At 37.3% G+C, this 15,810-nt stretch overlaps 1 protein-coding gene across 1 annotated transcript in view; it reads left to right on the top strand.

Moving 5' to 3' along the window:
• Positions 1–15,810, top strand: part of Gmps (guanine monophosphate synthase) — a 32,780-nt gene that overhangs the window by 9,166 nt on the left and 7,804 nt on the right. The window contains exons 4-12 of the mRNA XM_052180410.1: positions 61–158; positions 2,396–2,499; positions 2,789–2,982; positions 3,154–3,319; positions 5,838–5,989; positions 6,438–6,611; positions 9,656–9,761; positions 11,135–11,250; positions 13,881–14,006. Of these exons, the coding sequence (XP_052036370.1) occupies positions 61–158; positions 2,396–2,499; positions 2,789–2,982; positions 3,154–3,319; positions 5,838–5,989; positions 6,438–6,611; positions 9,656–9,761; positions 11,135–11,250; positions 13,881–14,006 (1,236 nt within the window). The remainder of the gene's footprint in view (positions 1–60; positions 159–2,395; positions 2,500–2,788; positions 2,983–3,153; positions 3,320–5,837; positions 5,990–6,437; positions 6,612–9,655; positions 9,762–11,134; positions 11,251–13,880; positions 14,007–15,810) is intronic.

Genomic DNA, 15,810 nt, shown 5'->3' with positions numbered 1-15,810 from the left:
ATTGTGGCATACAAACGTTTCTTTTGATTCCTATTAACATTAATTTTTTTCTTTGAACAGATGATGAATAAGGTTTTTGGAGGCACTGTGCATAAAAAAAGTGTTAGAGAGGATGGAGTTTTCAACATTAGTATGGATAATACATGTTCATTATTCAGGTACTTTTTAAAATTACATTTATTTAATTTTGGGTCCATATGTGTATGCCAATGTGTGTGTTTGTATGCATTGCGGATATGTGTGTAAATCAGAGGACAGTTGGTGGGAGTTGGTTCTCTTCCTTTGTCAGGTTGGTGACAGATGCCTTCATCAACCCAACTATTTTGCTAGTCCCTGTGTTTAATTTACATGTGTAAATTTTTTGTTGTATTTACTTTTTGTGTCTGTACATGTGCTATTAGTGTACATATTGAGGTCAGAAAATAACTGGGAATTGGGTCTCGTACTTCTACCACTTGCGTCACAGGGTCAGCTGCTTCCTTTTTCTAATTAAATGCCTTTGCTCTTGTTTTTGTCTTTGCACTAGAGTTCTACCTTGCCTGCTGGGTTGTGCTTATTTCTAGATATTTTTGTGAACAGTTAGGCAATATATATTTTCTTTTTTTAGAAAGATAAAATCAGTATATATAATTATTTTTATATTAATGTAAAAGTTTATAGGATTTTTACCCAACTGTTTTGATTTTAATATCTCTTACTCTTAACCTGGTTGTCTTCCTTTGTGTGTGTGTCTTTGTGTCTGTGTGTCTTTGTTTGTATTATGTATGTGCATACCTTTTGAGATTAGAAGGGGGTGTTGGATCTCCTGGAACTGGAGTTGTCAGTAGTTATGAGTCCTCTGATGTGGGTACTAAGAACAGAATGACTCTAGAAGAGAGCTAAGTGCTCTAAACCATAGAGCCATCACTTCAGCCATACTGACTATAGAATAACCTGCATCTTACATATATCTATACTGTACAGATCACTATAGAATGGCAGTGTCAGCATCATTACTGATGTGACAGTGAATTATTAAGTCATTGAAATATCACTATTAGAGATAAAATCTCAGAAATGAAATGGTGAAATTACAGTTTTATTATCTGCAAGTGTTTTTAGTGTCTAAGTACCAGCTTCATATATTCATCAGTTTAGTTTTCTTTTCTTTTTCTTTTCTTTTTTTTTTTTCAAGACAAGATTTCTCTGCCTAGCCCTGGCTGCCCTGGAACTCACTCTGTAGACCAGGCTGGCCTCGAACTTAGAAATCTGCCTACCTCTGCCTCCCAAGTCGTGGGATTAAAGGCGTGCACCACCACTGCCCAGCCCATCAATTTAGTTTTCAAATTTAAAAATTATTCTTTGTGTGTGTGCTGTACGATGTGTGTGTGTGTGTGTGTATGTGTGCTGTATGATGTGTGTGTGTGTGTTGTATGATGTGTGTGTGTGCTGTATGATGGGTATATGTTGTTTGTGTGTGTTTATATGCGTTCTAAGCACACATACATGTGCATACACATAGAAGCCACAGGAAGTTAGACATTCTATTCTACTGCTTTCTGCCTCATCCTCTTGAGCCAAGTTCTCTGACTGAACCTGAAGCTATACTAGCAGCCAGGAAATACCTATGACTTCCTGATTGGGGTTACAGGTCCCCATGTGGCTGCAACTGGCTTTTTATGTGGATACTGGCGATTTGAACTTTTATCCTCATGCTTGTTTTAAGCAAGTATTTTAAATCACTGAGATTTCTGAACAGTGCTCTAGTTCTCAACTTTTTACTAGTTTTCCCCTTTCAGATTTAGTATCTTTCATAGGCATTATTTACAATAATGTATGTATGTTCATATGTAAATTCTAACAATGTTGCATTGCTACATAGCTTTTACCTCCCGAATTTTCCTACTCTACTATACAGCAAATTTGTATTTCTAAACAAAATGATTGCTGTAGTTAGGTTACTATTTCTGTGATGAAACAACCCGATCAAAGAAACTTAGGGGAAAAAGGATTTATTTAGCTTACTTATGTATTTAGCTTACTTATGTATTCTAAGTCAGGACATGAACTCAAGCAGGGCTGGGACCTAGAGGCAGGAGCCATGGAGGGGTACTGCCTACTGGCCGGCTCTTCATGGCTGGCTCAGCCTGTTTGCTTATATCACCCAGGACCACCAGCCCATGGATGACACCACTCATAATGGGCAGAGCATTCCCCAGTCAGTCACTAATTAAGAAACTGTCCTACAGATTTTTCTACAGCCAAATCCTAGGAGGCATTTTTCTCAGTTGAGGCTCCCTCCTCTTAGATGATTCTAGCTTGTATCAAGTTGTTATAAAACTAGATAGTTCATTGACCTATCAAACATGGTTCTGCTTGAGATATTTGTGTGTAAATTTTACATTTTTATGTTTAGGGGCCTGCAGAAGGAAGAAATTGTTTTACTTACACATGGAGACAGTGTAGACAAAGTAGCTGATGGATTCAAGGTTGTAGCACGTTCTGGGAACATTGTGGCAGGTAAAGATTCTAAATCTTGCAGATTTCATTTAAACTATTTTTTCATAGTGATCTTGTTACTGTATGAGATATCCTTAAATTTTCATTTAAAATGTTTATTTTACTTTATTTGTCTTTAAAAACATGTATTGTGTCTGTTTATTACGTATTTTCTTTTCTCTAATTAAAAGTTGAATAGGGCATATACATTTAACATTTATAGAGAGAGATTTTGAGGAATGGAGAATGGATTGTGAATATTAGTTTATCTTCACCATAAAGTTGCTTTGTGTTTGTTTTCTCTATGAAGGTATAGTCAATGAATCTAAAAAGCTATATGGTGTACAGTTCCACCCTGAAGTTGGCCTTACAGAAAATGGGAAAGTAATACTGAAGAATTTCCTATATGATATAGCTGGATGCAGTGGAAACTTTACTGTGCAGAACCGAGAACTTGAATGCATTCGAGAGATTAAAGAGAAAGTAGGGACATCTAAAGTGTTGGTAAGTGGTGGTTTACTGGTGGTCTACAGACATAGGTCAGAAATATGGAATTCAGAGGAGGATTGCTTAGTCCTGACAACTGACAGGCTACATACAGTTTGTGTGTTGCAGCCTTCAGAGTATCTTGTTGGTTTATTCTGCGTGATTTCTTTCTTTTCATTTTATTTACAGGTTTTACTCAGTGGCGGTGTAGACTCAACTGTCTGCACAGCTTTGCTAAATCGTGCTTTGAACCAAGATCAAGTTATTGCTGTACACATTGATAATGGCTTTATGAGAAAACGAGAAAGCCAATCTGTTGAAGAAGCCCTCAAAAAGCTTGGAATTCAAGTCAAAGGTATTAATCATAGAGAAATTCATTTTCACCAGGGATTATTTTTTCAAGTCACGTGATTTAGTTCAGTCCATCTTAAAAATGTGTTTTTCTCTATAAACTAGCCTTTTAGTTCATATGCATAATTTTCTGTTCATTGACTGTTATAGTAGGATACTGAAACTTGAAAGTTGCCATTTTGCATTTACCATCCTATCTCAAAATTTCCCATCTCTCCCTTATTTCACAACATTCTTTATACAAGTGAGCATCTACTATAAATACAGGTTGTATTCAATCAAGCTCATATATAGAAAATAGATTAAAAGTCTAGAATTATTAAGGCATGTTCATTGTATGCACCTGTAATCCTAGCTCATAGGACATCAAGGCAGGAGAATTGTTTGATACCAGTTTGGAATTAGCTTAGGCAACATTGTCAGACTTAAGGCAAGCAATGCAGGCAGCCTGGTTGATAACGTGCTTCCCGCAGGAGCATGAGCATCTGAATTTATCTTTAGAATCCTTATAAAAACCCAGATGGGTCTGTATGCCTATAATCCCCCAAACTGGAAAGATGGAGACTGGTATCCATGGGGTCTGCTGGCCAGTCCATCTGACTCAACTAGTTAGCTTCATGTTTAGTGAGAGACACGATAAAAAAAAATGGTGGACCATGATGAGGAAGACACATAATGTCTGTCATGTGTAGGTCAGTGCTTGCAGACACACAAAATATAAAAAAAAAAAAGACATTCTCAGTGTTAATTTAAAGGTCAGTGATAATCACTAACAAACTTACTTTAACTGATGGCTGCAATGATGAAATGATGTAATAGATTAAAAGTACAGTTGGACACAGTTATTATCTGTTTAATTGACGCTAAAAGGCTGAGTATAATGATGACTCCTACATAAGCACTTTCCTTTTTGAAGCAAGACTATAAGCAAAGGTATCAACAGGTACAGTGATGCTGGTGGAAGGAATAAGGGAACACAGAACACTAGAGAGTAAAATGTGGGTGTCTGAGGAGGATTCTCTCCAATAAGCTAATGAATTTTAGCCTTGAAGAAGGGTCCTTAATAGGCTTCTTACAGAGTCCCAGGAGGGACCTAGCAGTATCTTCACTTGGCTGAATAATTTTGGAATTTACAAATTACAAAATTTAATCTACTTTCTCTATATGAGCTTGATTGTAAAACAAACCTGTATTTTGTAGAAAGGCTTAGATACTCATTTGGATAAGTGAATATCTTATGCAAGTAAATTTATAAATTTTCAAATATATACACATACAATGTATATGTGTACATTATATATATATAAGATAGTGTAACTATAGATGTTGTGTGGGGTTTACTGTGAACATTTTGAGGTCAGGATAAAAAAACTTGGCCTAGAGATGCCTTTAGTTTTAGTTTACTGGTGTTTGTAATAACCATTTTTGTGTAGTTACATTTTTTTTCCTAAGGTAGCTTCAAATTAGAGAAACTTCAATGGGTCAGGACCAATAGAATGGAGGAGTTCAGAGACTTGGACCAAAAGTTAGAAGGAAGCTAACAGGAAAATAAGTTATTTGGCCTTCAGACTTCTAGGGGAGGCTCAGGAAGTAGGAACATTGGATTTTGGGAGAAATAGATCACTGGGTTTGCCTAAAGCAAGGAGTATTTGAAAACATGAAAAGCAGATTCTTTTCCTTAATGCAGAAAGAGCTACTTTAATGCAGAGAGCTATTCTGTCCTCGAGTTGAGAAAGTTAATGGTTTTACTAAGAGGCCTTGGACTTGCAACATTGCACCAGGCATAGTTGAGGTACAGGTAGGACTGTACAGTAGGAACAGAACTGAGTGACATTAAATGGTGATTCCTTCCTTCCATCCCTAACTCAGTTTAATGATACAAATGTTGATGGGTAGGAGCTTGTAGGTAACTGACCAGGTTACAAGAAGGAACTACAGGTATCTGATTACAAGACCCTGATTGAAACAGCCAACTACTTTATCAGCTCACTCTGAAGTTTACTAGTAGTCATGCTGTATTACCAACTAGTGCTCAGAGTGTTTTACATGCTTTTCATTTTTGATAGTGCTAGGAATCAAATCCACAGCCTTCTAGGCAAACACTTTGCCACTGACCTACCATGGTTACTTGATCTTATATAATAATAAATGAAAGGATACCCATGAAATTTTAGACATAGAATCAATGTTCTGGTCTGAGGTCTTTGGTTTTCTGTAAAGGAGCCATTGCTTTTGACTGTCTTGGGGATATTTATATCTATTGGATTTTTCACTGACCAGAGAGAAAGCAGCCAGTATTGTTGGCAGGTTTGTGGCCTTGTAGCTAAATGTCACAGAGGTTCTGAATAACTTCAGAGATCTCTGATCTCTAGGTCTGACCTCTTCTGCTGGCTTATGAACAGATGGGAACATGTAAGGGACATCAAGTGGTGGGTATGCCTTGGTTTCCTTTCTGGGCTTTGACTTACTTAATGATTTAAAGAAATAATAGTAGTTTAAAATACTTCCTCCATCTCTCCCAGTGATAAATGCTGCTCATTCCTTCTACAATGGAACAACTACTCTACCAATCTCAGATGAAGATAGGACCCCACGGAAAAGAATTAGCAAAACATTAAATATGACAACAAGTCCTGAGGAAAAAAGAAAAATTATTGGTGATACTTTTGTTAAGGTATCTTTCTTTTAATATGTGCAATGCATACTGTTTTATGTCTGTTTTAGTGTGTTTTTATTATTATATCAAATACAAACTTTGCTAATTCTGTTTTATTTTTGAATATGCACACAGTGTGTATGTGTGTGTCCTGTGGACAGGTAGACACTGCTTTGGTTTAATAGGTGTGCATGTTGCTAAGCTGCTGTTCCAGGCATTTAGGAATGGACCTTTCAGCTGGCACTGCACTTCTGTTGGGCTTACCTGTGGCCAGATTTTAGGGAACGTGGAAGGGAATGCTCACATACATTTTTTAAATCACATGCAATGTACAATGTTTTCAGAAATTTATTTTTGGGAATTTGATGGATCTTCTTTACTGGTTGGTAGGTCAGAAAGAATCAAATGTATCTGAAACTTTGTTGAAAGATTGATTTCTCAGAAAGCTGTTCTGCTCTTGTAACAGATTGCAAATGAAGTAATTGGAGAAATGAGTCTGAAGCCAGAGGAGGTTTTTCTTGCCCAAGGCACTTTACGGCCTGATCTAATTGAAAGTGCATCCCTTGTTGCGAGTGGTAAAGCTGAACTCATCAAAACCCACCACAATGACACAGAGCTCATCCGGAAGTTAAGGGAAGAGGTAAAGCCTGTGAACAACTGTTTTTTTCCTCCTTCCTATTTTGTTTCTTCTCAGAACTTTGAAGGGTAACTAACCATTACCACAAACTAATTATAGAACATTCATATTACCCTCAAAAGGAACCAGTGTGTCTTGTACTCATTAGCAGTTAGTCATTCTTCATTCTAACTGTACTTCCCTCATCTCCTGTCAACCCTAGACAACCACTAGCCACTGTTTTTTTTTTTTTTTTTTTTTTTTTTTTTTTTAATTTACTTTTGGAGACATGATATATGTATGTATTCCTGGGTGGCTGGCCTGGAACTTGCTATGTAGATAGGCTGGCTTCAAACTCACAGATCTGCATGCCTCTGCCTCCCACATGCTGGCATTAAAGGCCATCATGCCGTTCAAACTACTAATTTCTGCTTTTGTAGTTTTGCTTATTTTGGACACCTTGTGTAACTTTACCTCCAGTACCTGGGCGTTTGTGATTGACTTTTTTGCTTTGTTTTTAAAAAGATGATCTCAAGTAATGCTTGCCTTACTTGAGTTACACAGCCGAGACTGACGTTGGTGATCCTCCAGCTTCTACCTCTTCTGAGTGCTGTGATTACAGACATGGTCTACTGTGCCCATCTGTTGCAAGATATTTCATATCCAATCACATTGAGACAGTGAGAGGCCAGTGATTGAAGGGGAGAGAGGAGGAGGAGCTAGGGGGAGAGACCCTGGGAGACTCAGAGTGGGAGAGGGACTTGATCCAAGATGGAATCAGATGTAAATTTATCTAAAGGTTAGAAATCGGGATAAGACTTCTATCATTGTAAATTGGCATCTTTTAATTGTGAGTTTCATACACATAAATACAATATGTTAACTGTTTTAAGAGTCATGCTTTCCTGGGGGAGGGGGTGTAGGCGGGGTGGGCACCAAGGCCCCCCAAGCATCGGAACTGACTGCCCGCGGGCAGTGTGCTGCGTGGAATGTGCATCTGCTGATAGTGGAGGGAGAGCGCAACCGAGAAAGCTAGCTGGAAGAGACAGTAAGAGACACACTGAGCGAGACCCTGTCTAGACTTGGTGAGTGTAAGGCGAGGCAAGAGAGACGCTGGCAGTGATTGAGATCACTCTAGAAAGTCTGAGGCAGTGACCAGATTCTCGAGAGCATGACTTGACCCCATCAAAGAGTTAGATTGTCACTGCCAAGGACTGTTGAGTGGGCGGATTGTTTGTCCTGCAGTTATGGTGGGCACAGGAACATGTTGGGTCATTTTTAAACTACCATTACATTCAAATCACCCTTCTACTTTTAATTCTATTTGATCCTCTTGTATACTTGATACAAGTGGTATCATACAAACATGTCTTTATTCTGTCTTCAGTAGTGTCTTGTTTCTAGCTTATTTCATACTTAACAATGTCCTTAGAGTTTCAAGGTTATATTATGTGATCTGATTCCCTTTTCCAGTGCTAAGTAATAGAACGTTGCACTTTATCTATGGACACTACATTTTATCTATCTAATTATTCATCACTGGACATTTGTGAACATGGTGGGTTTTGCTATGAATCTAGGTATATATTTAATGCTTCTAGAATCCTTTCAGTTCTTCAGTATCCGTACTTAGAAGTGAGATTGCTGTTCTGTTTTTTCTATTCTGTCCTGCGTCGTCGTTGCAGCGTTTTACTTTTTAACCAGAGTACCACAGGAGTTTTGTTTTTTTTATATTCTGATCGTCATTCGCTGTTTTGTATGTGTGTTTAATAGCTATCCTAATAGCTATGTCATTGTTCCGTTGATAAGTGGTATTCTTGTCCTTTGAACGGGGTCTCTATATGTTTCTTGGCGCTCCTGTCCTTGTACCTTCCCAGCACTGTGCTTGCAGGTGTGCATGCACTGCTCTGCTGAGCTCAGTGTGGCTTTGATTGTCATTTCCCTATAGTCTAGGATCTCCTCAGATGCTTATTGGCCATTTATTTACCTTAGAGAAATGACTGTTCATACCCTTTGCTCTTATATTGGGTTTTAATTTGATATCAGAATTATTTTTTTCTTGGGGCTGGAGAAATGATTCTGCAGTTAAGAGCACTTGGCTGCTTTCCCAGGACTGGAGTTGAATTCCCAGCAACTTCAAGGCAGCTCACAATCCTCTCTCTGACTCCAGTTCCAGAGTTCTGATGGGCATGCAAGTATATACAAGCAGACACCATACCTATGCACATGAAATAAATACGTTTTACTTATTTCTTACCATTTGGGGACTTATCCTTTTTTTTTTTTTTTTTTTTTTTGATACTGTTTAGAAAAGTTTTATTGTTGTTTTTTTTTTATATTTATTTATTTATTTATTTATTTATTTTATTAGACAGGCACTCTGTGTAGACCAGGGTAGATCTAGAACTCACAGAGATCTGACTGCCTCTGCATCATTTATTTATTTATTTATTTATTTATTTATTTATTTATTTATTTAGACGGGCACTCTGTGTAGACCAGGGTAGATCTAGAACTCACAGAGATCTGACTGCCTCTGCATTCCCATTGCTAGGGTTAAAGGTGTGTAGTACTACCACAGCCAGTTTATCTGGACTCATTCGTATGAACATTATTTTTTTCATTTGCCTTCCTTGTGTCCTGTGAGAAATAGATGAGAAGTGATGGGTCTTTTCTTTATTTATTTATTTTTAAAGATATTCTTTATGTGTTTGGTTGTTTTGTCTTCGTGTATGTGTATCATGTATGTGCCTGGTGCCAGTGGAGGTTAGAAAGAGGGTATTGGATCCCTTAGAACTGACATTACAGATGAATGTGTACGTGCTGAGAAGTGATGCTGCCTCCTCTAGGGCAGAGGAGCCAGGGCTCTTACACTGAGAAATCTCTCCAGCATCAGAATTTGTTTTTCTTTATAAGACTTGTAAGGATTACACTTAAAATGTGTTTCAACAAAGATTATGAATGCCACTGAATAGTAATGTAATTCCTTCTAAGCCTCATAGGAGAAAATAAATGATAGTCTAATGTTTTAATTGGTTGTGCCCCCCCCCCCTTTTTTTTTCTTACAGGGAAAAGTAATAGAACCTCTGAAAGATTTTCATAAAGATGAAGTCAGGATTTTAGGCAGAGAGCTTGACCTGCCAGAAGAATTGGTTTCTAGGCATCCTTTTCCAGGTAAAAACACACCTGGGTTTTGTTTGTTGGTAGACTGTCATGTGGATTCAGTTTAGACCATTTTGAATCATTTCTCTTCTTAGGGAATATGTGACATGACAGAAGGGAGAGGGTGACAGGGAACACATTCTTTGAGGTGCCTACTGTATTTATAGCATTATGTGACTAATTTTCTTTTTTGTTTCTATTTGGATACTATATGATTCCTGGAAGTCTAGCATACAGCATTGGTTCTGGATGAGGAGGTGGAGCATAAAGATACTTCAGTTACATTTGTACATAATTCTTAGTTGTAGATCTAGGATTTTTATACCATGAATACCATGTGTATTTATCATACATTTCATGGAAAAAAGAGAATTAAATCTTTGTTTCTCTTCTGTTTTTAAACATAGGGTCTCTTTAAAAAATGGTTCTCTTAAAAAGTAATGAGATTCTCCTCACTCCCACCTCTGGGTTGCCTTTGATGCTCTGGGTTCATGCATTTGAGGCCAGCCTGGGCTGCAGAGTGATTTCAGGACAGCCAGAACTACACAGAGAAGCCTGTCTGAAAGTAAAAAAGAGAGAGAGAACCCTGGGTGCTTACGCTAAAACTAGTAATGAGGCTGAGAACAACTAGACACTTAAAGGGATTTTTTTTTCATATTAAAGTAAAGCAGCAGATCTTGTGCATGCCTTTTATTCTTTTCAGTTTTCTGTGCGGTTTATTTTGTTTGTATGTGCTTTTGCCTGCATGTGCATGTGTTCACTATGGGCAAGCCACGTGCCTGAGATGCATGGTGCGGGCCACTGGAAACTAGGATTCTTGACTACTGAGCGCTCTCTGCACCCTGCTTTTATTTATTTACTTGCTTGCAGTGACTTCATGACTGTTGCATATTTGGTAAATAAAAGTGCTAGCTCACATGCTTGCATTAAACAGTATTTTCACTTTTATATTTTAATTTTAAATAGCCTCTGAGAAAAGGTGGTTCCTTTTGTTTTTACATTTTTGTATGGTAGAGAATTCACGTGAGATTATCAGTCAATTACCATATATAGTATGAATTAAAGTATTTCTTGGAACATTTTTGTGAGAATACATAGATTAGTCAATTTGGATGGGAAATTAATACATATACTTAAAATTAAATATCTTGTGTTCACTTGTTTGGTTTAGTTTTAGATTGAACCCCATGTCCCCTATTTCCTAGCATGCCTGATACCCTGGGTTTGAATCCTAACACTCTAAAATAAAAAGAAGAAAACAAAACACCATGTGATATCAGTTAGATCCTAATTTTATAAGGGTTTTATGTTTTAGAGATAGTGTCAGTTTTCTACTAAAATTGTAATTATAGATTTTTATGTTCAATATTATTTTTGTTTTTTAGGTCCTGGCCTGGCAATCAGAGTAATATGTGCTGAGGAACCTTATATTTGTAAAGACTTTCCTGAAACCAACAATATTTTAAAAATAGTAGCTGATTTTTCTGCAAGTGTTAAGAAGGTAATAAATGATTTGACATATCTAGTCAATACATTGTACAAAATAGATTGCTGTTGTATTCATGTTTTAAAATGAATTTATTTTGTATTTGAAAACTCAGAACAATCTTTAATTGCAATGACTATGTAGAAATCCTGACACTGAGATTACTAGGTAGATTTGTGTCTGTGTAAGCAAATAATACTTCATATCCCCTGTCTGTAAAAGTTCCAGAGAAGCTGCATAAGATACTCTGTCATAGGCACTGTAAGAAAGTAAGTCATAAATGAAGTAGGAAGGGTCAGTTCTGGAAGGTTGTGTGCTCCCCTGAAGGCAGCTTTCTACTAGTTCACTTTAGCAGAAGTGTTGAATAGGAGACCTTGGGCCATGCAGGATCTGTAATTAGGTCACAGGTTTCTTAGCAGCACTCTAGCTACAAATTGAGAATGTGTAGCAGTCTCCCAGTCCCTCAGATGTGACTTGTTAACTTATAACCTTCAAACCTGTGTTTGAAAATAGCAAGTTAGTAAGTTTCATTTGAGATGGACCTGGATTTGTACTGCTTCTAAGAAGTCAGACAAGTAGCAACAGGTTCTCTGTGGAGTAATCTTTATTCACCCTGATTCCCAAAGAATTCCCAGAGTTTCAAAAGTAAGAACAGCCATAAGGCCCAGAAAGATGTAAATAACTAGCAGAGCATCCTCAGTGACCCTGGATACTGGAGTTTTAAACAGAGGTGAGAAAGTGAAGTAGGTGAAGCTATTAATAGTATTGTTTTTATGATACTTAAAAACTGAGTTAAATTCTAGAAATGTTAGTAACTGTAATTAACATATAAAGAGAATTCAAGCATAGATATGATGAAATTTCTAGAAATAGAGCAAATGATTAGAGAAACTTAAGAGTAGAAGAAGTTCAGGTAGAACTGAGAAGTTCAGCTTTAAGTGTTGCCAGAGAGTCACGGTGGACAAGAGCAGCTTTTTTAAGTTGGTGAACTATAATGGCTTTGATTGAGCAAATGACATATCACACCAGATAAGTGAAATAACTTGACCCCCGGTGGGGAATTGAAACCAAGACTGGTTTCATGAAACCAAGACTGCCAACAACAGTAGCAGCCATACAGGCACAAAGACATACTTGCAAAACTAAGACTTGTTATATTAAAAGGGGTAGCAAAACTAAGGTGATCTGCAAATATGTTGTAGTGTAAGTAACAACACTTAGCTTGGTGTTTTTGTGGGACTCCTAGTAGTGGGAATGGGGTTGCCTCTCTTTCACCTGCTCTTGGGACCCTTTTCTTCCTGGTGCATTGCCTTGTCCAGTCATGAGATGGGGGCTTGTGCCTAGTTTTACTGTAACCTGTAACGCCCTTTTCAGTTGATATCCCTGGGAGGGCTGCTCTCCTCTGAAGGGAAGGTGGATCTGGGGGAAGAGGGCGCCACCACAGCTGTGAGAAGTGGAGGCAAAGGAAACTACAATCAGGATGTATTGTATGAAAGAAAAGATAAAAAGTCAAATCAACAAAACAGAAAACCCAAGGTGCTCAAGAGAGATGACTGGTGCATGCCAAGTTGTCTTAAAAACTAAAGCAAGTATTCAAATAAAGTAATTTCTAGATAAGAGCATTTATTATCAACAGCCCATGACTTGAGGAATTTAAGGCAGTAGTTTTTCATAATGGTTTGAAGTGAGGGAGGTTTTTTTTTGGTTCTATTATTTTCTTAAAATATAAACGTCATTAAGAAAAACTTATAAGCCCCCTCCTCCCCTCAGTGAACTGTATAATTAGAATAACCATTCTAAGTTGTAAAGTTTTACATTGGATTCAACACTTTTGCTATTGAATATATTTTTTTAATCCAGCTATCTAAGACCAAAAATGAAGTCTAAGACAACTAGGAAAACAGTTAACTTTATATCTTTTTTTCATTATTTATATCCATTACCTATATTCAGTCCTTCCTCATCTCCTAGTATTTAGCCTTTAATGTAGCAGATAGAACAAGAAAGACTAAATATAAATAGTAATTTGGGGTCGGCAGTTATGGTCCTCTACCTCATTTTCCTTACTGCTAGGGCTCTGGGTGTGGGCTGTGTCTGGCTGTAAGGGAGTCTTGGATACTTGCCCTTCTTTAGAACTTCTGACTTAGGTAGTCTGGTAGTCTGGAGTAAGGCCCTGGCTCTAGGAAAAGCAGTGAGAAAGAGGGTCTTAGACTGCATAAAATAGTTAATGACAACAATATTACTATTTGAGAACTAACAAAATATAAAGCATTAAAAATGATTGTTTTGCCAAAGGATAGAAAGGTTGATTCAGTTTAATTATTGATATTAAGTATCATGAAGAAATCAACGGTTTAACTTTAAGCCAATAAAGGAAAGGTAAATGAGTTGGGAGAACCACCAGTTGAAAATAGAGGAGAAGGGACAAAATATAAAATGGGAAGGTGACACAAAATACACAAGTAGTAACAGTTAACATCTCAATGTATATAAATTTAATTTATATTTCTTTACCTACAAATGAATTTCTGCTGCAGTATGTAGCACATAGCATATTCTACATGATCTACTGTAAAAAACTAGTAGGAACAGGTACCTAAGATTATGATTTCTTACATGAACAAAAATTTGTCTGGTTTTCTCAGCCTCATACACTGTTACAAAGAGTCAAAGCCTGCACAACAGAAGAGGACCAGGAGAAACTCATGCAAATTACAAGTATGCATTCATTGAATGCTTTCTTGCTGCCAATTAAGACTGTAGGTGTACAGGTGAGTTATGTGATCTCACTTACTGGGATTTTTTTTTTTTTTTTACAAAGTTTGATTTTGAAATTATTTTGGAAAATTAAATGTGAAGTTATATTCAAAGTTTAGAAAGGTAAAATAGTTTTATAAATGCTTATGGAGTGAGTGAACTTATAAGAACTCAATACTAGGCAAAGGTTTTATAGCTTTAGTTTTTCTGTTTTACCTCTAGTCAGATGAAAACTTTCAGAGAACCATTTACTTCGCAGTTTACTGATAAAAGGTCAGGTCCTCCTTATTTGTTTGTATACTTAGACGGTATACTGTCTAAGGCTTGAGAACTGTCTAAGGCTTGAGAAGCCTTTTTTTTTTAGCTACAAGAAGGCATCAGATGAATATGTACATATTTAGCTTCTGGTCTGTAAGCATATGTGACTGAGGATTGAATATCACCTTAAGACAAAATCATAAGCTTATTAAAACATTGAGATTCTAGTATGGTTTGTAAAAATTATTTTTCTAGTTTTTTTAAAGATTTATTTATTTATTCATTTATTCATTCATTCATTCATTCATTCATTTAATGTGTGTGAGTACACTTTAGCTGTCTTCAGACATACCTGAAGAGGACATCAGATCACATTGTAGATGGCTGTGAGCCACCATGTAGTTGCTGGGAATTGAACTCAGGACCTCTGGAAGAGCAATCAATGCTCTTAAGTGCTGAGCCATCTCTTCAGCCCTGTTTTCCTAGTTTTGTGTGCATGTATACACTTATATACCACAGCATGTATACACTCATACATACCAAACAGAGTGTGTGTGTGCGTGTGTGTGTGTTTGTGGTAGATAAGAGGGCAATTTTAACCATCAGTTCTCTCCTGTGTGTTGGGGCAGCATCTCTTGTTTCTGCCACATTTCTTCCTTTAGGATAGCTGGACTGTGATCTGAGTGGTTCTTCTTCCTCTCCTCCTGTCTCCTGTAAGAGTGCTTAGATTACGCATGTGCCACTGCACTTGCGTATGTTTATATGACTGGATTCCAGGGATTGGGCAGAGGTGCTTAGGCTTGCATGGCTAACTACTTTACCTGCTGAGCATCTCACTTGCCTGTGGTTTTGTTGTTATACTTTAATTGCATGTAACTTTGTAGATGGCCACTATTGTGTTGCTGGGTCAAAATGTTGAATATGCCTCAATCTTCTAAGATTTTCATTGAAGATTATTTGGGTCCAATATTATCTCCTCTTTAATGAATGTGTCATATCTTTTAGCTGTGATACACTGCTTTTAAAATTATGGTTATTCTGCTTTTGTAGGTATAAAACTGTGTGAGGATAATGATAGTTGGGTTTTGGAATGCTGTTGGTAACTGGCCACATAAGTTCTATTTCATTACCCTTCAGGGAATTTTGAGTGTTTACAGGCAGATATTTGTAGATATAAAAGTTAAAGTGTAGATCTGTTTCTTTTAAACATTTCTCAGTCCTTATGTAACACATGGGGTTCAGTCTCAATACTCTTATAACAGCAATAGTAAAAAATTAATTTTGGGGGGGGGGTTGAGACCCCAGTGGTCTCTGTATCTCTGGTTGTCTCTGTAGACAAGGCTGGTCTTGAACTCAAGAGATCTGCCAAGCCTCTGCCTTCCAAGTGCTGGGATTAAAGGTATATGCTACCATTGCCCAGTTAAAAATTAAACATTTTTTTTTTTCCGAGACAGGCTTTCTCTGAATAGCCCTGGCTGTCCTGGAACTCACTCTGTAGACCAGGCTGGCCTTGAACTCAAAAATCTGCCTGCCTCTGCCTCCCTGAGTGCTGGGATTACA

This window comes from Apodemus sylvaticus, chromosome 4 (assembly GCF_947179515.1).
Source record: "Apodemus sylvaticus chromosome 4, mApoSyl1.1, whole genome shotgun sequence".
Taxonomy (NCBI): Eukaryota; Metazoa; Chordata; class Mammalia; order Rodentia; family Muridae; genus Apodemus; species Apodemus sylvaticus.
This window is presented reverse-complemented; position numbering and strand designations above follow the sequence as displayed.